Genomic DNA, 27,666 nt, shown 5'->3' on the forward strand with positions numbered 1-27,666 from the left:
CGCAGCCCCCGGCACATGGGCCGCGGCTCCGGCAGCGCGGAGCTGGCCATGGCCGCACCGCCCGCCCGCTGCCCCGACTGCCCGCGGCCGGAGCGGGGGGGGCGGCGGCGCGACCCCCGCCGTGCCACACCTCGCCATTGCTGTGGACGAGGGGGACGTGCTGCCCGGGGCGCTGCGGATCGTGCGGCGCCTCAGACCCGCCTGGGACCCGGCCACGGTGAAGACCAAGGTACGGCGGGGACCCAGAGCCGGCACACCGAGAACCGGCGGCCGCTTTCACCGGGGATCGCTCGGTGGGGCTGCGGAGCCCGGCTGGGGGGCGGCTGTGGGGTTATAGGGTCTGTCTGAGCGCGGTGCTCATCCCAAAGGGGAGTGCGGGCAGCTCCAGGGGGGCTGTGGGGCTCAGCCTGGGCGCTATGGGGTCTGTTCTAGGGGAGCTGTGGGGCTCAGCCTGGGCGCTATGGGGTCTGTCCTAGGGGGGCTGTGGGGCTCAGCCTGGGCGCTATGGGGTCTGTTCTAGGGGAGCTGTGGGGCTCAGCCTGGGCGTTATGGGGTCTGTTCTAGGGGGGCTGTGGGGCTCAGCCTGGGCGTTATGGGGTCTGTTCTAGGCGGGTTGTGCGGCTCAGCCTGGGCGCTATGGGGTCTGTCCTAGGGGGGCTGTGGGGCTCAGCCTGGGCGCTATGGGTCTGTTCTAGGGGGGTTGTGGGGCTCAGCCTGGGGGCTACAGGGGCACTGTGGGGTTTAACCCGGGGGGCTCCCGGATCTGTTCGAGGGGGAATGTGGGCTCACCCAAGGGGTTTTCTCTTGGGTGCTGTGGGGTTCACCATGGGGGGCTGTAGGACCTGCCCCAGAGGATGTGACACCCCGTACCCCCACCCCTGAGTCTCCCCTCTGCGCCCAGAGAATAACCGGGGGTTCATCTGCTGTGCAAAGGCACGACACCCCCATCGCACCCCCCCCTCCACGAGGTTTAGGGACCCCCTGGGTTGTCACCGAGCGGTGGCTGTGGCTGCAAAAGTGTCCCCAAGCCGCGCCCGGGAGCTGCTCTTGTTTGGGATATTTGTTGGTTCCCACATTTCCCGGGCTGCGTGGGCTGAGCCCCGCTTCGGGTGGGAGCTGGACACCAGTCCGGGACAGGGCTCGGCTGTGCGGGGCTGCCAGGGCTGTGCTGGGAGAGCTGGGCTGGCGTGGGAATCGCTGGAGTGACACAGGCTGGTGGCGCCGGTGCCCTCGGCTGTGCCCTGGCGCTGGGCACCGGAGCGTGCAGGGGCTGGCACTGCGTGCCCTTAAACCTCTGCACGTGAGGCAGCGTCCCCTCGGAAGGCGCACGCTTCCCGTCATTAAAAATGTATTAATAGCCAAGTGTAATGAAATACAAGAAGCTGCAGGAAAAGCCGTCTGAAAGGGCAGATGGCAGCGGGCAGGAAGCTGGGAGTTGGAGTTTGCCGGGGCAGGAAATGTCTCGCTCTGCTCTCAGAGCTCCGTGGTTGTGGAGGGACCCCGGCGCTGCGGTACCCAGGCTCCGCAGGGGTCAGTGTTCCACACCAGCTCGGGTGTGCGGGAGTGTTTTTAATTTAAAAAAAAAGAAAGAAAAACACTCAGGAGTTGAGGGAAAACCCTCCCGTTGCGTTTCCCTCCTCCCGCGTTTCCCCTCACTCGGGATGGGATGGAGCGGGCCGGGGGCCTCAGCTGGTTCCCATTAGCGATCCCATTCCCGGTGCCCTGGAGCGCTGCCCCGTTCCCAGCACCTCGCAGGGCTGTACCAGGCTGTGCCGGTGGCTCGGGAAAATCTCCCGGGGCTCAGGAAGGCGGCAGGAAGGATCTGGGAGCTCGGGCTGCCCTGCTGTGAGCTCCTGGTTGTGCTCGCTTCCCAGAGCTCCTGCTCCTCATCCCTGAGGAGTGTCCGTGAGGCTGAGTCGGGCCCCACGCTCCCAGGGAAGCACAAACTCCTCTGTCCATCCATGGATTCCATTCATCCATCCATGGATTCTATCCATCATCCATCTATCCACCATCCATCCATCCATGGATTCCATCCTTCCATCCATGGATTCCATCCCTCCATCCATCCCTTCATCCATTTATGGATTCCATCCATCCATCCATGGATTCTGTCCATGGATTCCATCCATCCCTCCATCCATGGATTCCATCCATGAATTCCATCCATCCATCCATCCATCCATCCATCCATCCATCCATCCATCCATCCATCCATCCATCCCTCCATCCATCCATGAATTCCATCCCTCCATCCATCCCTTAATCCATCATCCATCCATCCATCCATGAATTCCATCCCTCCATCCATCCATCCCTCCGTCCGTTCCTCATCCATCCATCCATCCATCCGTCCGTCCGTCCATCCATCCCTTAACCAGAGATAACAGCGGCAGCACCGCGGAGCCAAAGCTGTGCGAGGTTGCCCTGCAGGGTTGGATGTTTTTAGCCCAGATTTGCCCACAAGCTGCCCTGCTGGTGGCCAGCCCGGGCTGGGGGAGCTGAGGGAGCAGCACGGGGATGTTTTGGGAATGCTGAGGGATTCTCCTGGCAGGTGCAGCACCAGCAGTCGGATTTTGCTGCCTCACCCCAGCGCTTTGGCACAGCACTCGCTTTGCGTTTAATCCCTGCAAAGTTCACGGAGTGTCACTCCTCCCCTCTGTCCCTGCTGCCACCCGGCTGCAGGAGGGAAGGATTTGGGGTGGCTGCAGCCTGGATCCACAGGGAACAGCACCCAGACAGCCACTGCCACCCTTGGGAGCCACCCCCAAACCCAGCGAGTCCCTGCAGGTCACCCAGAGCCACGTGGCATCTCCAGAGTCTGTGGCCTGGAATCCAGGGGGGATAAGGCTCAATAATCCCATTAAAGCTGCTGGAAAGGGCTGCCCGAGCTGTGGGGCAGCAAAACAAAGCAGCGCCGAGGATTTCACTCCGTGTGGAGCCGCTCACCTGCGGCTGACCCACATGTGGCCCGTGGTGACACCTGCACGGACAGGATGTGACACCTCTGCTGCCTGAATTTCCAACCTCTGGGGCCTGGCAGGACAAGAGGAGGAAAGAGCTGAGCCCCAGGGTGAACCCAGATTATCAGCTCGGGGAAAAGCAGCTTGAGAAGGCTCTGCTGCAGCTGAGGGGCAGCAACCCTGAGGATGGGGCAGCAACCTCGCCCTGCTCACCCCAAATCCAGCTGTGGAATGGGGGTGTCAGCCCTGTCTGGCTTGGAGGGTTCTCATTCCAGTGCCTGGAGTCTCCCCTGGGAGGCTGCTGGGGAGCCCTATATATAGGAACCCTATAGGGGAGCGTGGGTTGCTGAGTGGGATGTCTAAAATTATCCGTCCCATCCCTGAGCTGCACGGCTGCCGGAGCAGGAGCCCTAAACCCCCTCCTGCTCCAGCTCCTCCATCCCACAGGAGTGAGGGAATCGTTCCCATGGGGAGCCACAGCACCCCAGAGTGCCCAGTTTGGAGCTGGCACTCTGGGGGCAATGGGACAGGGGTTTCTTGTGGGGTGACAGAGCCCCAATAATCCTCTCAGTGCCCCAGAGGTGCTGAAATATCAGTGGGATGAGGGAATCATTTCTAGGGGAGGCACGGAGTGCCCAGCTTGGAGCTGAACATCCCACGGTGTGGGGGACAATGGGGCAAGGAATTCCTGTGGGGTGGCAGAGCCCTAAACCCCCTCAGTGCCCCGGAAATGCCCAAAGTCCCAGCAGGATGAGGGAATCATTCCCATGGGGAGCCACAGCACCCCAGAGTGCCCACTTTGGAGCTGGCACTCTGGGGGGCAATGGGACAGGGGTTTCTTGTGGGGTGACAGAGCCCTAAATCCTCTCAGTGCCCCAGAGGTGCTGAAATCCCCAGTGGGATGAGGGAATCATTTCTAGGGGAGGCACGGAGTGCCCAGCTTGGAGCTGAACATCCCACGGTGTGGGGGGCAGTGGGGCAGGGAATTTCTGTGGGATGACAAAGCCCTAAACCCCCTCAGTGCCCTGGAAGTGCCCAAAATCCCAGCAGGATGAGGGAATCGTTCCCAGGGGGAGCCACAGCACCCCAGAGTGCCCAGTTTGGAGCTGGCACTCTGGGGGCAATGGGACAGGGGTTTCTTGTGGGGTGACAGAGCCCTAAATCCTCTCAGTGCCCCAGAGGTGCTGAAATCCCCAGTGGGATGAGGGAATCATTTCTAGGGGAGGCACGGAGTGCCCAGCTTGGAGCTGAACATCCCACGGTGTGGGGGGCAGTGGGGCAGGGAATTTCTGTGGGATGACAAAGCCCTAAACCCCCTCAGTGCCCTGGGAGTGCCCAAAATCCCAGTGGGATGAAGGAATCATTCCCATGGGGACCTGCAGCACCCCAGAATGCCCAGTTTGGAGCTGGCACGGGGGACAATGGGGGTGATTTCCCATGGAGTGACAGGTCCCTAAATCCCCTCAGTGCCTCAGAGATGCCCAAAATCCCAGCGGGATGAAGGAATCCTGTCCAGGGGGAGCCGCAGCACCCCAAAACTGGCATGGAGAAAACGGAACAGGGGTTTTCTGTAGGGTGACAGGTCCCTAAATCCCCTCGGGTGCCCCGGAGGTGCCCAAAATCCCGGCGGGATGGGGCTCGGAGCCCGGCTCGGAGCGGCAGCAGCCCCGGCATGTGCGCGGGCAGGCGGCCAAGGCGCAGCTCGGGGAGAACAAAACTCCCTTTCCATCTGCGAGGAGCCATCAGCGCGGTGACACGAGATGTCCCCAGCAGCGACATCCCCGCCTATCAGCGCCCCGGCCCGCGGGGAGGGCCGGAGGAGGGCACGGGGGGTGGTGTTTGCCCTGGCCTTGTTTTCAGCCTCGTTGGGTGGTTTATTTATTTATTAGGTGGGTTTTGTGGTGTTTTTTTTTAATTTCGTGCCAATTGACGCTGATTTTTCTCCTCCCCCGCGGGGAGACGTTCCCGGGGCTGCTCCCGTGCCAAGCGTGCTGGTGGCACATCTGGCCTGAGCTGTTCCTGAGATATCCCCGAGCCGTTCCAGGTGAAAAATGACAGGATTTTCACCCAAACCACCACCTCTGCCTGCAGACCTGTTCCTGAGCTGTTCCTGAGCTGTTCTAAGTGAAATTAGCAGGATTTTTACCCAAACCACCACCTCTGCATTCAGAGCTGTTTCTGAGATATCCCTGAGCTGTTCCAGGTGAAATTAGCAGGATTTTCACCCAAACCACCACCTCTCCATGCAGACCTGTTCCTGAGCTGTTCTAGGTGAAATTAGCAAGATTTTCATCCAAACCACCCCTTCTGCCTGCAGAGCTGTTCCTGAGATATCCCTGAGCTGTTCTAGGTGAAATTAGCAGGATTTCCACCCAAACCACCCGTTCTGCCTGCAGAGGTGTTCCTGAGATGTTCCAGGTGAAAAATAACAGAATTTTTACCCAAACTGCCACCTCTGCCTGCAGAGCTCTTCCTGAGCTGTTCCTGAGCTGTTCCAGGTGAAAAATAACAGGATTTCCACCCAAACCACCCCTTCTGCACGCAGAGGTGTTCCTGAGATATCCCTGAGCTGTTCTAGGTGAAAAATGACAGCATTTCCACCCAAACCACCCCTTCTGCATGCAGAGGTGTTGCCGAGCCATTCCAGGTGAAAAATAAGAGAATTTTCACCTTCTACCAGCAGAACCCTGAGCCTCAGCCCTCCCAAACTCATCTCACTCCCCCAGGAGCTTTCCTGGCCGTTCTGCCTCGCTCCTTTTCCTCATTTTTGCCATTTCCACGAGGTTTTCCCACCGGGTGGGAAGCAGACACGGGGTTCCCCTATTCCCAGCCTCACCCAGGTGTCGCCCCTGGCTGTGTCTGTCCCCACGCAGCTCTTCACTGACGGCATCACCAACAAGCTGGTGGCCTGCTACACGGACGAGGGCATGGGGGACGCGCTGCTGGTGCGGGTGTACGGCAGGAAAACCGAGCTGCTGGTGGACAGGGAGACGGAGCTGAGGAACTTCCAGGTGCTCCGAGCCCACGGATGCGCCCCCGACCTCTATTGCGCCTTCCAGAACGGGCTCTGTTACCAATTCCTGCCGGGAATCGCGCTGGGACCGGACCATGTGAGGGATCCTCACGTCTTCAGGTGGGTGGGACATCCTGGGAGGATCTGGGGGGTTCTCCCTCATTTTTTTTCCCCAATTTTCTGGGGGTTTGTTCTGTGTTTGCAGCTCTGCCCTGGCTGCCATGGGTGGGGGGCACTGGTGTGCCCAGTCCTGGGGTAAATGGGGGTCGCGGGGTGAATGGGTGGAACTGCAGACAGAGGTGTCAAAATTACCAAATTTCTGATTTTTATCAGGTTTTGGTGAAGCCAAAAACCTGATTCCAACTTTCCTGGGAAGCTGGAATTATGGTTTCCTGGGAATCTGGAATTTAGGTTCTCTGGGAAGCTGGAATTAAAGTTTGCTGGGAAGTTGGAATTAAGGTTTCCTGGGATATTGGAATCAAATTTTCCCGGGAAGTTGGAATTAAAGTTTCCTGGGAAGTTGGAATCAAGTTTTTCTGGGAAACTGGAATTAAGGTTCTCTGGGAATCTGGAATTAAAGTTTCCTGGGAATCTGGAATTAAGGTTTCCTATGAAGTTGGAATTAAAGTTTCCTGGGAATCTGGAATTAAGGTTTCCTATGAAGTTGGAATTAAAGTTTCCTGGGAAACTGTAATTTAGGTTCTCTGGGAAGCTGGAATTAAGGTTTCTTGGGAATTTGGAATCAAAGTTTCCTGGAAAGTTGGAATTCAGGTTTCCTGGGAAACTGTAATTAAAATTTTCTAGGAAGCTGTAATTAAGGTTTCCTAGGAAGCTGGAATTAAAGTTTCCCGGGAAGCTGGAATTAAAATTTCCCGAGAAGCTGGAATTAAGGTTTCCTGGGAAGTTGGAATTAAGGTTTCCCAGGAATCTGGAATTAAGGCTTCCTGGGAAGATGGAATTAAAGTTTCCTGGGAATTTGGAATTCCTCAGGAAGCAGAGTTTAGGGCTGAATTTACCCTGAAAATGACAACTCTGAAATGCTCCAGAGGCCGATCCCTGACATGGAACGAGGGCTCACCTGTGCCAACCCTGCGTTTTAAGCAGGATTTTCAGGGAACCCCCTAAAGGCACCCCCAGATCTCTTCAGGGGATTTTGCAGGGGGCATTTTGAGGATTTGGGGTCACCCCTCACCCTTCCCCTGTGCCCCATGCCAGGCTGGTGGCGCGGGAGATGGCCCGAGTCCACGCCATCCACGCCAACGGGAGCCTCCCCAGGCCCATCCTGTGGCAGAAGCTGCACAAATACCTCAGCCTGGTGAAGACAGAGCTCGGCCCAAAGGTATCCAACGCCAGGTAAAGGCAGAGGGATCCCACAGAGCCAGGCTCTGCCGCGGGCACCCCCTGCCCACCCTCTGGGGCCGAGGTTCCCAGGTAAAGCCTCTGTGGGGATTTAGGGCTGGATTTGGGGTTGGATTCCTCTCACAGCCGCTGGAGCAGCTCCAACCCCTTCTTGCTGCTGGTTTGGGTGGGATTTGAGCTTTTTTGGAGCTCTGGATGTGTCTGTGCAAGATCCAGATGGACACACAGCCTCCCATTGCTGGAACAATCCTCCTCCTCCTCCCTGGAGAACAAACCCAAGTTCAATCCCTGCTGAGCTGCCAATTAACTCTAAAAATTAAACCGCACAATTCCCACTTCCAGCCACCCCATCCCGCTTTTTGGGGCGGCTGTTTTGGCCGGGCAGGTGAGAATTGGGGTGTCTGGGAAGGATTTGGGCAGCCCCAAGAGGAGCAGGAGGTGAACGAACCCTGGGCAGGGCAATGATTAACCCGCGTCAGGAACCAGCCGGGCTTTTCTCAGCACCCGCCGGGCCACGGGCAGACTTTACCCGCCCTGCGCCTTCCTCGAGGCCAATTGGGCAATCATTAACGAGCTCTCTTCTTGGAACCTCTCCTGAGGTTACCAGAGTCCAAAACAACCCCGGGTGCTCGGGGAGCCAGCGCTGGGTGGGTTTGGGGAGTGGGCGTGGGGGTTTTGGGGATAAGGGATGCGCTGAGGATGAGGTGGGGTGGGTGGCTGGGTGCCAAACCTGGTCCCCTCCCCAAAAACGGCCTGGTTAGCGCCTCTCTGTGTCATTAGTGGGGTCGTTTGTAAGGCAAGAGAGGGAAATTCTGCCTCTGAGCCCCCAGGGAAGCAGTGGAAGTCAGGCTGGGAAAATTTTCCTGCTGTGACCCCAGGGAGGTGCTGGAAGTTGGGGAAATTCTGCTCCTGAGCCCCAAGGGAAGCTTTGGAAGTCAAGGAAGAGCAATTCTGCCTCTGAGCCCCAAGGAAACTCTGAAATTTGGGGAAATTCTGCCCCTGAGCCGTCAGGGAAATGCTGGAAGTCAGAGAAACTCAATTCTGCCCCTGAGCCCCAAGGGAAGTGCTGGAAGTTGGGGAAATTCTGGAAGTGGGGAAATTCTGCCCTTGAGCCTCCAGGGAAGCTCTGGAAACTGGGGAAACGCCACCCCTGAGCCCCAGAGTGGCTTCCCCAAGAGCAGCAGCGATGCCACCCTGTTCCTTTTGTCCCCTTCCCCGAGAGCATCAGCGATGCCACCCTGACCCTTTTGTCCCCCACGAGAGCATCAGCAATGCCACCCTGACCCTTTTGTCCCCCATGAGAGCAGCAGCGATGCCACCCTGTCCCTTTTGTCCCCTTCCCCTAGAGCATCAGCGATGCCACCCTGTCCCTTTTGTCCCCCATGAGAGCATCAGCGATGCCACCCTGTCCCTTTTGTCCCCCACGAGAGCATCAGCAATGCCACCCTGACCCTTTTGTCCCCCATGAGAGCAGCAGCAATGCCACCCTGTCCCTTTTGTCGCCCATGAGAGCAGCAGCGATGCCACCCTGTCCCTTTTGTCCCCTTCCCCAAGAGCATCAGCGATGTCACCCTGTCCCTTTTGTCCCCTTCCCCGAGAGCATCAGTGATGCCACCCTGTCCCTTGTGTCCCCCCAAGAGCAGCAGCGATGTCACCCTGTCCCTTTTGTCCCCCACGAGAGCATCAGCAATGCCACCCTGACCCTTTTGTCCCCCATGAGAGCAGCAGCAATGCCACCCTGACCCTTTTGTCCCCCATGAGAGCAGCAGCAATGCCACCCTGTCCCTTTTGTCCCCCATGAGAGCAGCAGCGATGCCACCCTGTCCCTTTTGTCCCCTTCCCCAAGAGCATCAGCAATGCCACCCTGACCCTTTTGTCCCCCATGAGAGCAGCAGCAATGCCACCCTGTCCCTTTTGTCCCCTTCCCCAAGAGCATCAACGATGCCACCCTGTCCCTTTTGTCCCCCATGAGAGCAGCAGCGATGCCACCCTGTCCCTTTTGTCCCCTTCCCCAAGAGCATCAACGATGCCACCCTGTCCCTTTTGTCCCCTTCCCCGAGAACATCAGCGATGCCACCCTGTCCCTTTTGTCCCCCATGAGAGCATCAGCGATGCCACCCTGTCCCTTTTGTCCCCCACGAGAGCAGCAGCAATGCCACCCTGTCCCTTTTGTCCCCCATGAGAGCAGCAGCGATGCCACCCTGTCCCTTTTGTCCCCCACGAGAGCATCAGCAATGCCACCCTGTCCCTTTTGTCCCCCATGAGAGCAGCAGCGATGCCACCCTGTCCCTTTTGTCCCCTTCCCCTAGAGCATCAGCGATGCCACCCTGTCCCTTTTGTCCCCTTCCCCGAGAGCATCAGCGATGCCACCCTGTCCCTTTTGTCCCCTTCCCCAAGAGCATCAGCGATGCCACCCTGTCCCTTTTGTCCCCTTCCCCAAGAGCATCAACGATGCCACCCTGTCCCTTTTGTCTCCTTCCCCGAGAGCAGCGACGATGCCACCCTGCCCCTTTTGTCCCCCATGAGAACATCAGCGATGCCACCCTGCCCCTTTTGTCCCCCATGAGAGCAGCAGCGATGCCACCCTGTCCCTTGTGTCCCTTTTGTCCCCTCGGGCAGCCTCCCGTGGGACGTGCCCAGCCCCGAGGCGCTGGAGCAGGAGCTGGCCTGGATGGAGCAGACGCTGTCGCAGCTCGGGTCCCCCGTGGTGCTGTGCCACAACGACCTCCTGTGCAAGAACATCATCCTAGACAGGACACGAGGTCGGTGCCCCTCGGGGGTGTCACTGGGGGTGTCACTGGGGCTGTCACTGGGGGTGTCACTGGGGCTGTCGCTGTCAGCAGTCACAGAATGATCCTATCCAGGTGCTTTTATTGAAGAGCTCTGGGTGTCAGGGGTACAGACCCAAATCTGACTCTGACACGGGTTCAAGATGAACACATTTTTATACCCTTATCATTATGTAACTACATATTAATTATTAAATTTATATTGTTCGATTGTATACATTGATTTCATCCAGGCGTGGATTTTTGTAATTTCCATCAAACCCCCCCAAACATCGTTTCTCACGATTCTTGTTACAATTAAACAATAATTATATCTAATTACCAATCAATCCTTGAATTTAACTATAATTATATCTAAATACCAATCAACCATTGCATTTAACAATCAGATAATTTCTCATATTTATATGATAAATATGACCAATATTATAATATTTATAAATATAATGAGCATAAATATAATAACTTTATAAATATGACAATATAATGAAAACATAATATAAATATATTTGTATTTATTTTAATATGATGTTATAATATTTATAAATATTGTAATAAACATAACTATAATAAGTTTATAATATGATAACATAATGAAAATATACTATAAATATAGTCATATTTATTTAAATGTGTTGTTATAATATCTATTAATATCATAATAGATATAAATAGAATAAATTTATAAATATGATAATGTAATGAAAATATAATATAAATGTATTTATATTTTTAAATATTATGTTGTAATATCTATAAATATTATAATATATAAATATAATAAATTTATAAATGTGATGATATAATAAAATATAATTAAAATATGAATATGTTTATATTATATTTATAAATATAATTATATATATTATATTTATAATGTATAATTTATCATATAATATAATCATTTCATTTATAATTTTAATTAAATTATTATATGGGTGCAGTTTCACACGATCCAGTAAAACCCAACATTTTCCCAGGGCCTACCAGGCCCAACCTTTCTCTCCAACTCCCCTGAATATCCCAGGGGATATTGATGATGATGACTTTGGAACCATTTTATCCCCGTGCTGTCACCCCCTCCGTCCCCAGCGCTGACCGTTTTTGTCCCCGCAGAGCGCGTGCGCTTCATCGACTACGAGTACACAGGGTACAACTACCAGGCCTTCGACATCGGCAACCACTTCAACGAGTTCGCAGGTGGGGAGCGCCTGGGGGTCCCCAAAGTCCCCCCATCCCCGGCCCAGGGTGTCCCCATTGCTGGGATGCACAGGGAGTTATCCCCAGTGCCGTACTGGGAAATGGGGTGTCCCTGTCACTGGAGGTGGAGAAGCGAGTTTAATTCCCAGTCCCATACTGGGAAATGGGGCGTTCCTATTACTGGGAAATGGGGAGTTCCTGTTATTGGGATGGACGAGAGAGTTTTATCCCAGTCTCGGGATGGGAAATGGGGTCTCTTCATCCCTGGGGAACACCTGGGGGCCCCCAAAGTCCCCCCATCCTCGGCTCGGGGTGTCCCCATTGTCCACTGGGGATGGACAGGGAGTTATCCCCAGTGCCGTACTGGGAAATGGGGTGTCCCTGTCACTGGAGGTGGAGAAGCGAGTTTAATTCCCAGTCCCATACTGGGAAATGGGGCGTTCCTATTACTGGGAATTCCATGTCCCATACTGGGAAATTGAGTGTTCCTATTACTGGGAAATGGGGAGTTCCTGTTATTGGGATGGACGAGAGAGTTTTATCCCAGTCTCGGGATGGGAAATGGGGTCTCTTCATCCCTGGGGAACACCTGGGGGCCTCCAAAGTCCCCCCATCCTCGGCTCGGGGTGTCCCCATTGCTGGGATGCACAGGGAGTTATCCCCAGTGCCGTACTGGGAAATGGGGTGGTCCTGTCACTGGAGGTGGAGAAGCGAGTTTTATTCCCAGTCCCATACTGGGAAATGGGGCGTTCCTATTACTGGGAATTCCATGTCCCATACTGGGAAATTGAGTGTTCCTATTACTGGGAAATGGGGAGTTCCTGTTATTGGGATGGACGAGAGAGTTTTATCCCAGTCTCGGGATGGGAAATGGGGTCTCTTCATCCCTGGGGAACACCTGGGGGCCTCCAAAGTCCCCCCATCCTCGGCTCGGGTTGTCCCCATTGCTGGGATGGACAGGGAGTTGTCCCCAGTGCCATACTGGGAAATGGGGTGGTCCTGTCACTGGGAATTCCATGTCCCGTACTGGGAAATGGGGTGTTACTATTTACTGGGAATTCCATGTCCCATACTGGGAAATTGAGTGTTCCTATTACTGGGAATTCCATCTCCCATATTGGGAAATGGGGGGTCCCCAGCCCTGGGATGGACAGGGAGTTGTCCCCAGTGCCATACTGGGAAATGGGGTGTCCCTGTCACTGAGAATTCCGTGTCCCATACTGGGAAATTGGTCATTCCTATTACTGGGAATTCCCAGTCCCATACTGGGAGATGGGGTGTCCCCTTTTACTGGGAATTCCATGTCCCATACTGGGAAATGGAGTGTCCCTGTTACTGGAATGGAGGAGGGAGTTATTCCCAGTCCCATACTGGGAAATAGGGTGTCCCTGTTACTGGGAATTCCATGTCTCATACTGGGAAATGGGGTGTCCCTGTTACCGGGGGTGGAGAAGGGAGTTTTATTCCCAGTTCCATACTGGGAAATGGGGTGTACCTGTTACTGGGAATTCCCAGTCCCATATTGGGAAATGGGGTGTCCCCATTACTAGGATGGAGGAGAGAGTTTTATCTCAGTCTTGGGGTGGGAAATGGGGTCTCCCCATCGCTGGGGATGGAGGAGGGAGCCACACCCCAAATCCTTCAGCAGGAAATGGGGCTGCCCATGGTCACAGCGGGGTCTCTGCTGCTCTTGGGCACCCGAATGCCCCTGGGGTGCCAATCCTGGCTCCTCACCCCAAGGGCCAGCAGCTGATCCTGGGTTTGTGCCTGGCTGGGCTTGTGCTCTCCTCGCTTTACCATGGAGACCCCAATCCCTCCCTGTCCCCCCGTGTCCCCCCAGGTGTGAAGGAGGTGGATTATGGCCTCTACCCCAGCAGGGAGACGCAGCTGCAGTGGCTGCACTCCTACCTGCAGGCCTACAAGGAGCTCACCCAGGGCCACCCAGGTGACAGCCAGGTGTCCCAGGAGGAGCTGGAGACCCTCTACGTGCAAGTGAACAAGTTCTCCTTGGTGAGTGAGGAGGAGGAAGGAGCCATCCTCCTTGTGTGAAAACACAGCCCAGGGGATTTGGGAGTGAGGGAGTTCTCCTCTGCTCTTGTCCTTCCGGCTGGTGCCAGCTTGAGGGCTTGGGGACATGGGGGACAGGCTGTGCCAAAGGGCCTGGCGGTGCCTCAGGGACACCGAGCCCCTGGGCAAGGTCACGGGGTGTGTTGAGGACAGCTGTGCCCGACAGGGTGGCCTTGGGCAGCCCTTCAGAGGGGTCAGGCACGGCTGGAGTGAGGAAATCCTCTTTGCTGACTGCCAGGGGCGGTTCCAGCCGATTTTCTGGAAATTTCGGGTGAAATATTCTCTGTTTTCCCAGGAGGGCAGCACAGGGGTGGCATCCCATGTTCAGCACCCTCCCTCTGCCATCTCTTGTTCCAGCTCCAGCCAGGAGCAGCCTCTGGAGCCACAAAAACCCCATGTGGGTCCATGTCCTGTCCCTGTCACAGCCCTGGGGATTGGGGCACGGCTGTTTCTGTCCCCATGGCTGTCCCCTGACCCTTGCTCTGTCCCTTGCAGGCGTCCCATTTCTTCTGGGCCTGCTGGGGGCTGATCCAGGATAAATATTCCACCATAGACTTTAATTTCTTACGGTGAGTGTGCACGGGCTGCCCCCAGGGAAATGGGCGGAGAGGGAAGAGCCCGGGGAGGGTCCTGGGGAGGATCCCTGGGGAGGATCTTGGCAATTCCTGGGGAGAATCCTGGCGATCCCTGGGGAGGATCCTGGGGAAGATCCCAGGGAAGATCCTGGTGGTCCCTGGGGAGGATCCCAGGGAGAATCCTGTCTTTTCCTGGGGAGGATCTCGTCTGTCCCTGGGGAGTTTCCTGGGGAAGATCCCGATGGTGTCTGGGGAGGATCCTTGGGAGAATCCCAGTGGTCCCTGGGGAGGATCCTGGGGAAGATCCTGGTAATCCCTGTGGAGGATCCCAGGGAGGATCCTGGCAGTCCCCAGGGAGGATCCTAGTGGTCCCTGGGGAAGATCCCAAGGAGGATCCCAGGGAGGATCCTGGTAATCCATGGGAAGGATCCTGGGGAAGATCCTGGTAATCCTTGGGGAGGATCCTGGGGAAGATCCCAATGGTGTCTGAGGAGGATCCTTGGGAGGATCCCAGTGGTCCCTGGGGAGAATCTTGGGGAGGATCCCAGACAAGATCCTGGTAATCCCTGGGGAGGATCCCAGGGAAGATCCCAAGGATCCTGGGGAGGATCCCAGTAGTCCTTGGGGAGGATCCCAGGGAAGATCCTGGCAGTCTCTGGGGAGGATTCTGGTGGTCTCTGGGGAAGATCCCAGTGAGGATCTCAGGGAAGATCCTGGTATTCTCTGGGGAGGATCCTGGGGAAGATCCCAAGGATCCTGGAGGTCCCTGGGGAGGATCCTGGGGAAGATCCCGATGGTGCCTGGGGAAGATCCTGGCCATCCCAGAACACACAAGTGTCTCATAGCCACCCCTCCTCTCTCTCTCTTTGCAGATATGCAAAGTTGAGGTTCAAACAGTACTTCAAGATGAAGCCGGTGGTCACAGCCCTGCAGCTCCCCAAGTAGGGGCACCCCGAGCTCTCCTGTCCTGGCCGTGCCCTCGCGCCCCCTTCACCCCTTTGCCCAGGGGGACACGAGGAGCCCTGCCCGGCCACCCCAGTGCCAGGAGAGCCTGGCCACCCCCAAGAGTGGACCACGAGATGCTGGAGAGGACCAGGGCCCTGGCGAGGCCCCAGCCCATGCCAGGACGCCTCACCACCGCCTTAACGCCGAGCCCCGCTCGGCCCCGGTGCCCGGCAGGTCCGTGCCCGCTGGCACTGCTGCTGCTGCTGCTGCCTGGCACTGCCCCTTCCCCTGCTCTGGCCCTGAGGGGGACACGGGGTCACCCCAGAGCTGCCCCACTTTGGTCACTTTGGCTGTCCCCTCCTGCCCTGATGGGTGCCACCCCCAAAGCAGCGCTGTCCCAGGTCCCTGCTGGCCCCAGGGACAGGACCTTTGTCCCTTTGGGGTGGCAGCTGCTGGCAAAGGGGCAGTGCCAGCCGTGAGGCCCTGGCACCAGTGGGGTGCTGCTGGTGGGCACTGGGTGTCCCCACAGCTGCCCCTGCCTGTCCCCACTGTCCCCTTGGCTTGGTGGCTTCCCCTCTACCCTCATCTCTGCCTTCAAGGTCTTCTGGGGACATCCAGGAGGGTCTGTCCTGCCTGTCCCCACCCATCCAGCTCCTGGCAGCAATCAGGGCCCTGTGTCACCCCTGGCTGTGGGGACAAGGTGACTGTCCCTTCTCTGGGCACAGGCATGTCCCCCAGATGGCCCCAGGGCTGCTGGCACATCCGTGTTTGTTTCAGTGGTAGCTGCAATTTGGGGCTGGTGGATCTGGGGGCTCTGGGGGTGCTCCGGTCCCTTCTGTACCCCGAGATGTCCCCATCCAACCCAGGCCCCCCACTCTCTGCTCCAAAAAAGTCACTTTTATTGTGCCAAGGGCCAGGGGAAGGAACGATTGTAAACAGGGATGTGAAATATACAGGTTAAGTTACTCGTCGTCTTATTAACAAAATAAAGCTCTATCTATATTTACAATCTTTTAAAAAACAGAACAAAACAAAACGACAAAATAAAAAGAAAAAGAAATGGAAGAGAGACACAGGAAGAGCTGCAGCTGTGGGGAGGGGACACATCCGCTTCCAGTCCCTCTGCAGCACAGCCTGGCCCAGCTCTGGAGCTGGGACCCCTCCCCATCCCCGGGGACCCCTCCCCATCCCCGGGGACCCCTTTCCATCCCCAGGGAGCCCTGTCCCTCCCCAGGGAGTTGGGAATAAATAAAGCACTGACAAAGGGCAGGGGAGCTGGGAGGGGCTGGCTGGGCAGGGCAGGGGCTGGCGGGATGTCCCCTGGGATAAAAGATGTCCCCACAACAGTGTCACTGTGGCAGTGTCCCCACGGCAGTGTCCCCAACACTGGAATGCTGGTGCTGCTGAGATTCGCATCCCCAGCCCGGCTTGGGGACACGGGGACAGAGGGACAAGGGGACAGAGGCTGGTGCTGGCTTTGTGCAGCTTCGAGCCCAGGTGGCCACGGTGTCCCCAGCACAGTGACAATCCCTGCGGTGTCCCCAGCACTGTCACTGTCCCTGTGCTGTCCCCAGCACTGCCACCGTCCGAGCGCTGTCGCTGTCCCCGCGCTGTCCCAGGCTCGGGGCTGTTCCCGGCTCTGCCACACGGCGGTGCCGGAGCCCCGCGCACGGAGCGACAGCGGGGACACGGCCGGGGAGAGAGCGGCTGAGCACGGGGGGACACGGCACACACACCTGGGCATGGCACACACACCTGGGCACACACACCTGGGCACGGCACACACACCTGGGCACTGCTACACACCTGGGCACTGCTACACACCTGGGCACACACACCTGGGCACGGCACACACACCTGGGCACTGCTACACACCTGGGCACACACACCTGGGCACGGCACACACACCTGGGCACTGCTACTCACCTGGGCACTGCTACACACCTGGGCACGGCACACAGAGGGACACGGCACACATACCTGGGCACTGCACAAACACACCTGGGCACTGCCACACAGAGGGACACTGCACTCACCTGGACATGGCACACACACCCCTAGGCACTGCCACACACCTGGACAGGGCACACACACCTGGACACTCTGTATGCACAAAGGGACATGGCACACACACCTGGACACTGCTACTCACCTGGACACCCCCAACTCTCACCTGGACACCTTGAACTCCCACCTGGACAGCCCGAACTCTCACTTGGGCACTGCCACACACCTGGACATGGCACACACTCCTGGACACCTTGAACGCTCACCTGGACACCGCCATGCCCAGCCACACCCCAGCCCCCGGAGCAGGCTCTGACCACCCCAAGCTCATTTTTCTCATCATTCCTTTCCCTCACAGCCATTCCCTCTCCCTCCCTCTCACCCCTCAGGGCTCAGGTGCAGCCCAGGCTGCAGTGCCAGGTGCCCGGGCACAGGTGGGCACATCCCCCCCGAGGGAGGGCTGGCAGGGCAGGAACAGCCCCTGCTTTATTCCCAAAGTGGGCCAGAGCTGCCGGCAGCACAAAGAGCCCCGAGGAGCCCTTGGCTGGAGCCGGGGCCAGGCTGGAGCTAAAATTGGCTCGGTGGGAATTCGCTGGCAGGAGCCAAAGAGCGAGCGGGAAACGCGGAGGGGAGGTCACACCAGGATAGAGGAGGGACCAGTAGTCCCTGTCCTGTGTCCCTGTCCTGTGTCCCCGTCCCGTGTCCCTGTCCTGTGTCCCCATCCCATGTCCCTGTCCTGTGTCCCTGTCCTGTGTCCCCATCCTGTGTCCCCATCCCGTGCCCAGCAGTGCAGCAGGTGAGGCTCTCTCACCCACAGGTGCTGCAGGGCTGGAGATGCTCTGGAGGTTCCCTGCAGCCCCAGAGCCTCAGGTCCCCTCAGGGGTGACAGCGCAGCAGCCACAGCGTCACCAAATCTCCAGGCTCGCTGGCCTCGGCTCCACGTGCCACCAAAGCAAGGCCAAGTCCTTGCCACCCAAAATCCCAGGTGGGCAGCTCCCACCCTTCTATAGGTGGGCAGCTCTGCGTGGCACCACACCAGGACACAGCCAGAGGTGTCAGCCAGCCCTGCCACTGTCCCCCTGTGTCCCCTCAGTCCGTCAGCACCACCAGCTCGCCGTCGCTCTTGTCCTCGCCCTCCGAGTCCTCGTCCTCGCTGTAGCGGTACATGTCCCCCTCGGGCACCGAGTGCCCGTCATCCCCGGCGTCGCCGTCCTTGAGGCTGCGGGTGTTGACGATGACGGGCATGGTGGGGTCCACGCCGCGGGGCAGGTAATGCTCCAGGAGGGGCGGGGGCAGCTGCACGCCCACCGGCCGCGGGTACAGCACGTCCGAGGAGCTGGGGGGCACCTGGCTGCCCTGCGGCCTGCGGGACACGGGGTGGGTGTCAGAGGGGCAGGCAGGGCTCAGGGGGCTTCCCTTGGCCACCCTAAGGAGGGCATCTGTGCGGGGCAGGTGGGCACCAACCCCATGGGCACCAGGTGAGGCCCCACCCATGTCACCAGCTGGGCGCACACCCATGTCACCAGGTGAGCTCCACCCCAGCACCACCTCTCTGAGCCCATGGGGTGGGGCACACAGGGTGTCCCTTATCAATTCCCCCTTATCAATCCTCCCTTACCAATTCCCATTACCAATCTGCCCTTATCAATCCCCTTTTATCAATCCCCCCTTATCAATCCCCCTTACTAATTCCCATTACCAATCACCCCTTATCAATCCCCCTTTACCAATTCCCCCTTATCAATTCCCTTTATCAGTCCCCCTTTACCAATTCCCCCTTATCAATTCCCTTTATCAGTCCCCCTTTACCAATCCCCATTACCAATCCATGTTATCAATCCACTTTATCAATTCCCCTTATCAATAACCCTATTAAGTAGCCCTGCCTGGTGTCCTGTCACCAGTTCCTCATAATTTCCCCCTTACCAATCCCCCATTACCAATCCCCCATTACCAATCCCCCTTTCATCAATCCCCCGTATCAATTACCCTATCAAGTAACCCTGCCTGGTGTCCTGTCATCAGTTCCTCATCAATTCCCCCTTTACCGATCCCCCCTTATTAACCCCACTTATCAATCCCCCCTTACCAATGCCCCATTACCAATTCCCCCTTACCAATCCCCCATTACCAACCCGTGTTACCTCTCCCCTTATCAATCCCCTTATCAATTACCCTATCAAGTAACCCTGCCTGGTGTCCTGTCACCAGTTCCTCATCAATTCCCCCTCTACCAATCCCCCCTTATTAACCCCACTTATCAATCCCCCCTTACCAATCCCCCATTACCAATTCCCCCTTACCAACCCGTGTTACCTCTCCCCTTATCAATCCCCTTATCAATTACCCTATCAAGTAGCCCTGCCTGGCGTCCTGGCGCCGGTTCCTCATCAGCGCCTTGTACTCGCCCACGCGCAGCCGCTTGCCCTCCACGATGCAGGTGCGCTTGGGCCGCGGTTTGTATTTGTAGTCCGGGTACTTCTCCAGGTGCTGCCGGCTCAGCCGCGCCTGCTCCTCGTAGTAGGGCTGCTTCTCCTGGTTGGACATGGATTTCCAGCGGGATCCTGCACGGGGAAAGGAGGAGAGCATCCTCACAGCCCGCCTGAGCGAGGAGACCAACCATCCCAAGGTTGGTTAATTAATGATGTTAATTATAGGCGTTGCTTGTGGGAATGGCGCCTGGATTTACAGCGGTGCTGGTGGGGGCCGTTCTGCTGGAATATCGGGAACAACTTCCCTGAATTTCCCTGGGCATTTCCAGGGATTCGTCTTCTCATTCCCTAACCTTCCCTTGTGTATTCATCTGCTCATTCCCTGACCTTCTCCAGGCACTTCCAGGGATTCATTCCCTCATTCTCTGACCTTCTCTCCTGGATTCATCCCCTCCCTCCAGGAAGATGCAGAGCACATCCCCTGTCCCAAGATCTTTTTCCAAACCCTTCAGGTGATGCAGAGGAGATCCCACACCAGGATCTTGTTCCCGTCCCTCCAGGAGCTGCAGAGGAGATCCCCCACTCCCACATCTTGATCCCATCCCTCCAGATGATGCAGAGTGGATGCCCTGCCCCAGGATTTCATTCCCATCCCTCCAGAGGTGGCAGAGTGGATCCTGCCTCAGGATTTCATTCCCATCCCTCCATGGAGATGCAGAGTGGATCTCCCATTCCCAGATCTCATTTCCATCCCTCCAGGGGCTGCAGAGAAGATCATGCCCCAGGATCTCATTCCCATCTCTCCATGGAGATGCAGAGTGGATCCCCTGTCCCAGGACCTCATTCCCATCCCTCCAGGGGCTGCAGAGGTGCTCCTGCCCTGGGATCTCACCCAGGATCTTGCTGATGCTGGAGTTGTGCATGTCTGGGAAGGCCTGCAGGATCTTCCTGCGCTCGTCCTTGGCCCACACCATGAAGGCGTTCATGGGCCGCTTGATGTGGTTGTTGTTCCTGGACTCCGGGAAGTGCCGGGAGCCTGCGGGGACACGCGGGATGAGGGCAGGAGCCACAGGACAGAGCCACCCTGGGGTCACCACCGTGCTCTGGCCACCCTCACCGTCCATCTCGCAGCTCAGCAGAGCCTCGTCCAGCCGGTGGCCGGGGGTCTCCTCCATCCGCTCCTTCACTGGGGAGGAGTCGATCCCGACGGGCTCCTGCAGGACAGAGGGGTCAGGAGCCACCCCCAGCCTGGGGACAGCTGTGGCACTGGGGTGGCAGAGGGGACGGTGACCGCACGGAGTGACCCTCACCTTGCGGTAGGGGCTGCTCAGTGACCCCTCCATGGCGGCGCCGTGGCCGTGCAGCAGCTGCCGCGCGTCGTGGATGGCTTTGGTGATGGCATCGCCCTCTCCCAGGAATCCTGGCAGGACACAGGCACCCGTCAGTGCCAGTGGTCGCCTCACTGACCACTCACAGCACCCAGCCGTCAGTGCCAGTTGTCACCTCACTGACCACTCACAGCGCCCACCCCTGCGGGTACTCATCAGTGCCAGCGGCCACTCTGCTGACCACTCAATCCACTCCTAAGGCCACCCATCAGTGCCAGCGGCCACCCTGCTGACCACTCACAGCACTGACCCCTTAGGGCACCCATCAGTGCCAGCGGTCACCCCATTGACCCCCAGCGTACCCACCCCCATGGGCATCTGTCAGTGCCAGTGGTCACCTCACTGGTCACTCATAGCACCCACCCCTATGGACACCCATCAGTGCCAGTGGTCACTCTGCTGACCACTCACACACCCACCACTATGGGCAGCCACCAATGGCAGTGGTCACTCTGCTGACCACTCACACACCCACCGCTACAGTCACCCATCAGTGCCAGTTGCCACCCTGATGGCCACTCACAGCACTGACCCCTACAGGAACCCATCAGTGCCAGTGTTCACTCTGCTGACCACTCACAGCACCCCTAAGGGCACCTGTCAGTGCCATTGGTCACCCCACTGACCACTCACAGTGTCCACCCCTATGGGCACCCATCAGTGCCATTGGTCACCCCACTGACCACTCAACCCACCCCTATGGGCACCTGTCAGTGGTTACTCTGCTGACCACTCAACCCACCCCGTGGGCACCCATCAGTGCCATTGGTCACCTCACTGACCACTCACAATGCCCACCCTTATGGGCACCAATCAGTGTCAGTGGTCACTCTGCTGACCATTCAATCCACCCCCTGTCAGTGCCATTGGTCACCTCACTGACCACTCACAATGCCCACCCTTATGGGCACCTGTCAGTGGTTACTCTGCTGACCACTCAACCCACACCGTGGGCACCCATCAGTGCCATTGGTCACCCCACTGACCACTCACAATGCCCACCCTTATGGGCACCCCTCAGTGCCATTGGTCACCCCACTGACCACTCACAATGCCCACCCTTATGGGCACCAATCAGTGTCAGTGGTCAATCTGCTGACCACTCAATCCACCCCCTGTCAGTGCCATTGGTCACCCCACTGACCACTCAACCCACCCCATGGGCACCCATCAGTGCCATTGGTCACCCAACCCCACCCTGCCCGTCCCAGCCATGCCCTATTGGTGGCACAGCGCAGCGTGACAGGGTTGTCCCTCGTGTCCCCACCCAGCGGGAGGTTGGAGGGGCTGCTCTGCAGCTCCCTGCTGGCCCCGTGGCTCGGTGGCAGCGCCTGGCAGCCGCTCATCTTCAAACTGGGAGAGCTGGAGGCGCTGGGCAGCTCCGAGCCCTTGGGCTTGGCCGTCAGGTTCAGCGGCTGCGAGGTCTCCTGAGGAGGAGGAGGGAGGGATGAGGGGTGAGGAGCTGCCCCCAGAGCCCCAGTGCAGAGTTTGGAGGGGTTTTGGGGGCTCTATCAGGATTTTTGGGGTTTTTGGAGGTCTACCAGGTATTTTGGGGCTGTATCAGGGGTTTGGGAGCTGTACCAAGGCTTGGAGGGATTTTTGGGGCTATACCAGGGTTTGGAGGGGTTTTGAGGGCTGTACCAGGGTTTTGGGGGTTTTTGGAGGTGTACCAGGGTTTTTGGGGTCTTTGGGGATCTACCAGGGTTTTTGGGGCTGTACCAGGGTTTGGAGGGGGTTTTGGGACTGTATGAGGGGTTGAAGGGGGGTTTTGAGGCAGTACCAGGGTTTGGAGGGGTTTTTGGGGGCTGTACCAGGGTTTTTGGGGGGCCGTACCAGGGTTTGGGGGGCTGTCCCAGGGTTTTGGGACTCTACCAAGGTTTGGGGAGCTGTAGCAGGGTTTTTGGGGGCTGGACCAGGTTTTTTGGGGTTTTTGGAGCTGTACTGGGGTTTGGGGGGCTGTACCAGGGGTTTTGGGGGCTGTACCAGGGGTTTTGGGGGCTGTAGAAGGGCTTTGAGGGGCTGCACCAGGGTTTTTTGGGTTATACCAGGGTTTTGGGGGCTGTACCAGGGTTTTGGGGTTTCTGGGGCCGTACCTGCATCTGGAGGTGTCCCGGGCCCGCGGGTCTCTTGAGCGTGGCAGGAGGGGGGCTGTGCAGGAGCTGCACCGGGTAATCCACTGCGGGAGCAGAGGGACAGAGCTTGGGGACAGCAGGGACACGGCTGGGGGACAACGGGGACACGGCTGGGGACAGCAGGGATACAGCTGGGGGACAGCAGGGACACGGCTGGGGGACAGCAGGGACACAGCTGGGGGACAGCAGGGACACAGCTGGGGACAGCAGGGACACGGCTGGAGGACAACGGGGACACGGCTGGAGGACAACGGGGACACGGCTGGGGACAGCAGGGACACAGCTGGGGACAGCAGGGACACGGCTGGAGGACAACGGGGACACGGCTGGGGACAGCAGGGACACGGCTGGGGACAGCAGGGACATGGCTGGGGACAGCAGGGACACAGCTGGGGGACAACGGGGACATGGCTGGGGACAGCAGGGACACAGCTGGGGACAGCAGGGACACAGCTGGGGACAGCAGGGACACGGCTGGAGGACAACGGGGACACGGCTGGGGACAGCAGGGACACGGCTGGGGACAACAGGGACACAGCTGGGGACAGCAGGGACATGGCTGGGGACAGCAGGGACACAGCTGGGGGACAACGGGGACATGGCTGGGGACAGCAGGGACACAGCTGGGGGACAGCAGGGACACGGCTGGGGGACAACGGGGACATGGCTGGGGGACAATGGGGACACGGCTGGGGACAGCAGGGATACAGCTGGGGGACAACGGGGACATGGCTGGGGACAGCAGGGACACGGCTGGGGGACAACAGGGACGTGGCTGGGGGACAGCAGGGACACAGCTGGGGACAACGGGGACATGGCTGGGGGACAGCAGGGACACGTTTGGGGGACAAGGCCACCCCGCAGGGCTGGGCCAGCCCCGACTCACCCGGTTTGCAGGGGATGGGCTGGATGGGCAGCGCCAGCTGGGACTCGGGGGTCACCGGCAGGGGCTGGTGGCCGGGGGTGAAGGCGGGGATCATCACGTAGGGCATGTTGACCTGCTGGAGGGGACACAGGGACACCAGATCAGCGCTGCAGGGCACAGCAGGACACGGCTGCGGTCACAGGGACACAGGTGTCCCCTGCCTTTACCTGGATCTGCTGCTGGAGGAGGTTGATCTTGTGCTGCTGCTGGATGAGCTGCTGCTGCTGCTTGGCGATCTGCAGAGGGGACAGTGGCGTTGGTGACATCAAGGACAGCGCTAGGCTGGCTTCCAGCCTGACAGAACCCGGCCAGCACCACCAAAAAAAGGGTGGCAAGGGGTCCCCAGGGCTGTGGGATGGGCAGGAGGAGAGGCTGAGCTGCCCTGAGCCACCTCGAGGGAGTGACACAAGTGCTGAGTGACAGCGCTTGTGACACATATGTTCTGTGTGTCACACCCCAGGTGTGACAGTGGTGTCACCCCTGCCCTCGGGAGAGGAAAATCCAAGGTGTTCAAGGAGCAGGTGAGCACAGGCAGGAGGCACCTGGGGTGGTTTGTTCATCTTGAGGAGCTCAACCCCCATCTCCATCCACCCTTGGTCCTCCCAGCTCTGAGGGCTTTGGGATGGGAACACAAAATGAGACCCCAAAGCCATAATAGATCCCCAAACAGATCCCAAAGGGATCTATTCCTCTAACCTCTAAGGGACATTGAAGACTTTGGGGTGTGAAATGCGAGGCAGAGAAGTCCTAAAGCCACCAGAGCCACCACTGGACGAGCAGGGAATGTCAGACTGGGGAGGAATGGGAAGATCCCCACACTCTGATCCCAAAGGGACCCTGGAGTGGGGGTGACAGTCCCCACCTGCTCCTGCTGCTGCCGTGCCAGCTCCATCTGCTGCTGCTGCTTCTCGAAGAGCATGGTGGCCATGTTCTTCTGCTCCGAGTGCGCCGTCAGCAGCTGGTCCCGCAGCGTGGACAGCTGGTTGATCATCACCAGCAGCTGCAGCTCCTTCTCCGCCAGGCTCTCCTGCGTTCCTGGGGGGGAAAAAACCCGAGTAGATGTGGGTCAGGGGGTGGGGAGAGGGTCAAGCACAAGGTGGGATGGAGGTGGTTTTGGTTAAGGAGTGTAATTCCCATTTCCTATGACCGGGGAGATTGAAGACTTTGGGGTGGGAAATGTGAGGCGAAGGAGTCCTAAAGCCACCAGAGCAGAGCCACCATTGACCAGGGAATGCAGATTTGGGAGAAATTGAAAGATCCCTACATGCTGAACCCCACCCACCTACGCAAAGATGCTCCAAAAAAAAAAAAAAAAAAATTAAAAAAGAGACAAATCCCAATGAAATGCGGACATTCCCCTCCTGCTTTGGTGCTCCCAGCTGGGATGGAGGAGGGAGCTTGGTGGAGGTGGATCCCACCTTTCACTTCCTTGGATTCAGCCGCGTTCCGGCCCAGCAGCCGCTCCTTCCAGTCACTGGCCAGCAGCTTCTCGATGGTTGGCATCACTGGGGACAAGGACAGGGACAAGAAGACAACCACATGAGCACATCCCAAGGCTCTGCAGCACAGCTCCATCCATCCCACAGCTCTGGGGGAATCCCACGAGGCAGGGAAGGAATCCCTTAGGAACATTTCCCACCTTCCTTCAGGTTCCTGTTGAAGTCCAGCTTCTCCTGGCCGCTCCCGGCCGGCTCGAAGGCGGAGCGCCGGGGCTCGGGGACGTCCCCGGAGGGAGAGCGGGATTCCTGAGGGACACAGAATGTCACTGCCACCCCCAGGGACACCCTCAGCATGGGACATGCCCGTCTGGTGGGATGTTGGGAGCTGGAGCACGCTCTGGCAGGCACGTTCCCTGAGTCCCATCTAGAGAGCATCATGGAAAAGCTGGAATTGTCCCCTGAGCTCCTCTCCCCTCTGAGGGCAGAGCAGGGAGAGGGAAAAACCCCAGAACAATGGGAAAGGGAGGCTGAAGGGATGGGGAACACCTGGAGAGGGTTGTTGGGGATTCCACACCAAAGATGAAGCCCTCAAAGCCCAAGGATGACCCCAGAGCAGCCCCAGGTTTGCAATGGGCAAAGCTGAGCTCTCATTCCCAATTTTCCAGGACTTTGGAGCTCAAACCTCAGAGAAACCAACCCTTCACACCCTGGGAGCTCTCGTTCCCAATTTTCCAGGATTTTGGAGCTCAAACCTCAGAGAAACCAACCCTTCACACCCTGGGAGCTCTCGTTCCAAATTTTCCAGGTTTTTGGGCTCAAACCTCAGGGAAAACAACCCTTCACACCCTGGGAGCTCTCGTTCCCAATTTTCCAGGTTTTTGGGCTCAAACCTCAGGGAAAACAACCCTTCACACCCTGGGAGCTCTCGTTCCAATTTTCCAGGTTTTTGGGCTCAATCCTCAGAGAAACCAACCCTTCATACTCTGGGAGCTCTTGTTCCTAGTTTTCCATGTTTTTAGGCTCAAAAGAACAGCCAAAAAACCTTGGGAAAGCCTCAAATTTTAGTGTTAATTCCTCGGGATGAGGAAAAACCACGCAGGGGAGCAGCCACCGTCTCCTCCATGGGATGGAGGGTCTGGAGCAGGGCTGGGGGCAGCACCAAATTGTCACACCCACCTGTGGCAGGGCCTGGGGGTCGGTGCCATCCCTGGGAGGTGGCCCTGGGGGGTCGTGGGGCCGGGGGTCAGCGCTGGGGGCAGCCCCCGGGGGGGTTTCAGGGCTGCCCTCCTTCTTCTCCTCGGTCTTGACGGCGCAGTTCACCATGGTGCCCACTCCATCCAGCTCCGGGGGTGGAGAGACGGGGCTCCTCACGGACATCCTGGGGACAGCAGGGATGTCACCATGGGCATCCACGGGGTGTGGGCACCCCTCTGCCAGCCTGGCCCTGCACTGGGTGCCCCATGGTGCAAGGACAGCGTCCCTGGGGTTTGCCGTGGGCAAAGCTGAGCTCTTGTTCCTGGTTCTCCGGGTTTTTGGGGTTCAATCCTTGGGCAAACCAACCCTTCACATCCTGGGAGCTCTTGTTCCCAGTTCTCCAGGTTTTTGGGGCTCAAACCTCAGAGAAACCGACCCTTTACACCTTGAGAGGTTTTTTTCCTGGTTTTCCAGATTTTTGGGGCTCAAACCTCAGGGAAACCGACCCTTCACACTCTGGGAGCTCTTGTTCCTGGTTCTCTGGGTTTTCAGGCCTCAATCCTCAGGGAAACCAACCCTTCACATCTTGGGAGCTCTTGCTCCCACTTTTCCAGATTTTTGGGGCTCAATCCTCAGGGAACCCAACCCTTCACACTCTGAGAGCTCTTGTTCCCAATTCTCCAGGTTTTTGGGGCTCAATCCTTGGGAAAACCAACCCTTCACACCCTGGGATGGAGGGATGAATTCCTAAAGGCAACCCGGAGATCCCAGAGATTGGAAGTGAGGGACAGCTTGAGGGAACTTCATGCCACATCCAGCAAGCCCAGGCTGAGGGTGACAGGGACCAGCACCCCAGGGGTCCCTCACAGCTCCAGGTGCCGTGCCTGGAAAGCCATCGGAGCAGCCGCGGGTTTCCCGATCCAACGGGAAGGGGAAATCCTGGCTCTGCCCAACAATGGCTGGGACGGCACCAGGACGGCTCCTCCAGGAACCCCTGGCACGGGAGGGAGCTGGGACCAGGACTGACTACCAGAATGGCTCCTCCAGGAGTCCCTGGCATGGAATGGATGTAGGACCAGGACTGGGCAGCAGAACGGTTCCTGTGGGAGTCCCTGCCATGAGATGGACCTGGGACTGGCCACCAGAATGGTTCCTCCAGGAATCCCCAGCCATGGGATGGACCTGGAACCAGGACTGGCCACCAAAACTGCTCCTCCAGGAATCCTTGGAATGAGATG

The 27,666-nt window shown here is 57.9% G+C and overlaps 2 protein-coding genes across 2 annotated transcripts; one reads left to right on the forward strand and one right to left on the reverse strand.

The window, feature by feature from the left end:
• The first annotated feature begins 15 nt into the window (after window positions 1-15).
• Window positions 16-15,878, forward strand: ETNK2 (ethanolamine kinase 2). The gene is given in 9 exon segments (XM_058819484.1): window positions 16-80; window positions 82-229; window positions 5,837-6,096; window positions 7,192-7,329; window positions 9,955-10,097; window positions 11,241-11,324; window positions 13,165-13,334; window positions 13,887-13,960; window positions 14,839-15,878. Coding segments are annotated over 9 exon segments (1,155 nt in total). The 3' UTR covers window positions 14,912-15,878.
• A 1,942-nt stretch (window positions 15,879-17,820) lies between these two features.
• Window positions 17,821-26,611, reverse strand: SOX13 (SRY-box transcription factor 13). The gene is made up of 13 exons (XM_058819552.1): window positions 26,407-26,611; window positions 25,435-25,560; window positions 25,214-25,300; window positions 24,658-24,830; window positions 23,963-24,031; window positions 23,757-23,871; window positions 22,832-22,914; window positions 22,006-22,165; window positions 20,661-20,770; window positions 20,468-20,564; window positions 20,243-20,386; window positions 19,266-19,482; window positions 17,821-18,281 (listed from the first exon to the last, which is right to left on the reverse strand). Exons 1-13 carry the CDS (start codon window positions 26,609-26,611, stop codon window positions 18,008-18,010), a joined length of 1,860 nt encoding a protein of 619 aa, XP_058675535.1. The 3' UTR covers window positions 17,821-18,007.
• Between the last annotated feature and the right edge of the window lie 1,055 nt (window positions 26,612-27,666).

This window comes from Ammospiza caudacuta, chromosome 24 (genome assembly GCF_027887145.1).
Source record: "Ammospiza caudacuta isolate bAmmCau1 chromosome 24, bAmmCau1.pri, whole genome shotgun sequence".
NCBI lineage: Eukaryota > Metazoa > Chordata > Aves > Passeriformes > Passerellidae > Ammospiza > Ammospiza caudacuta.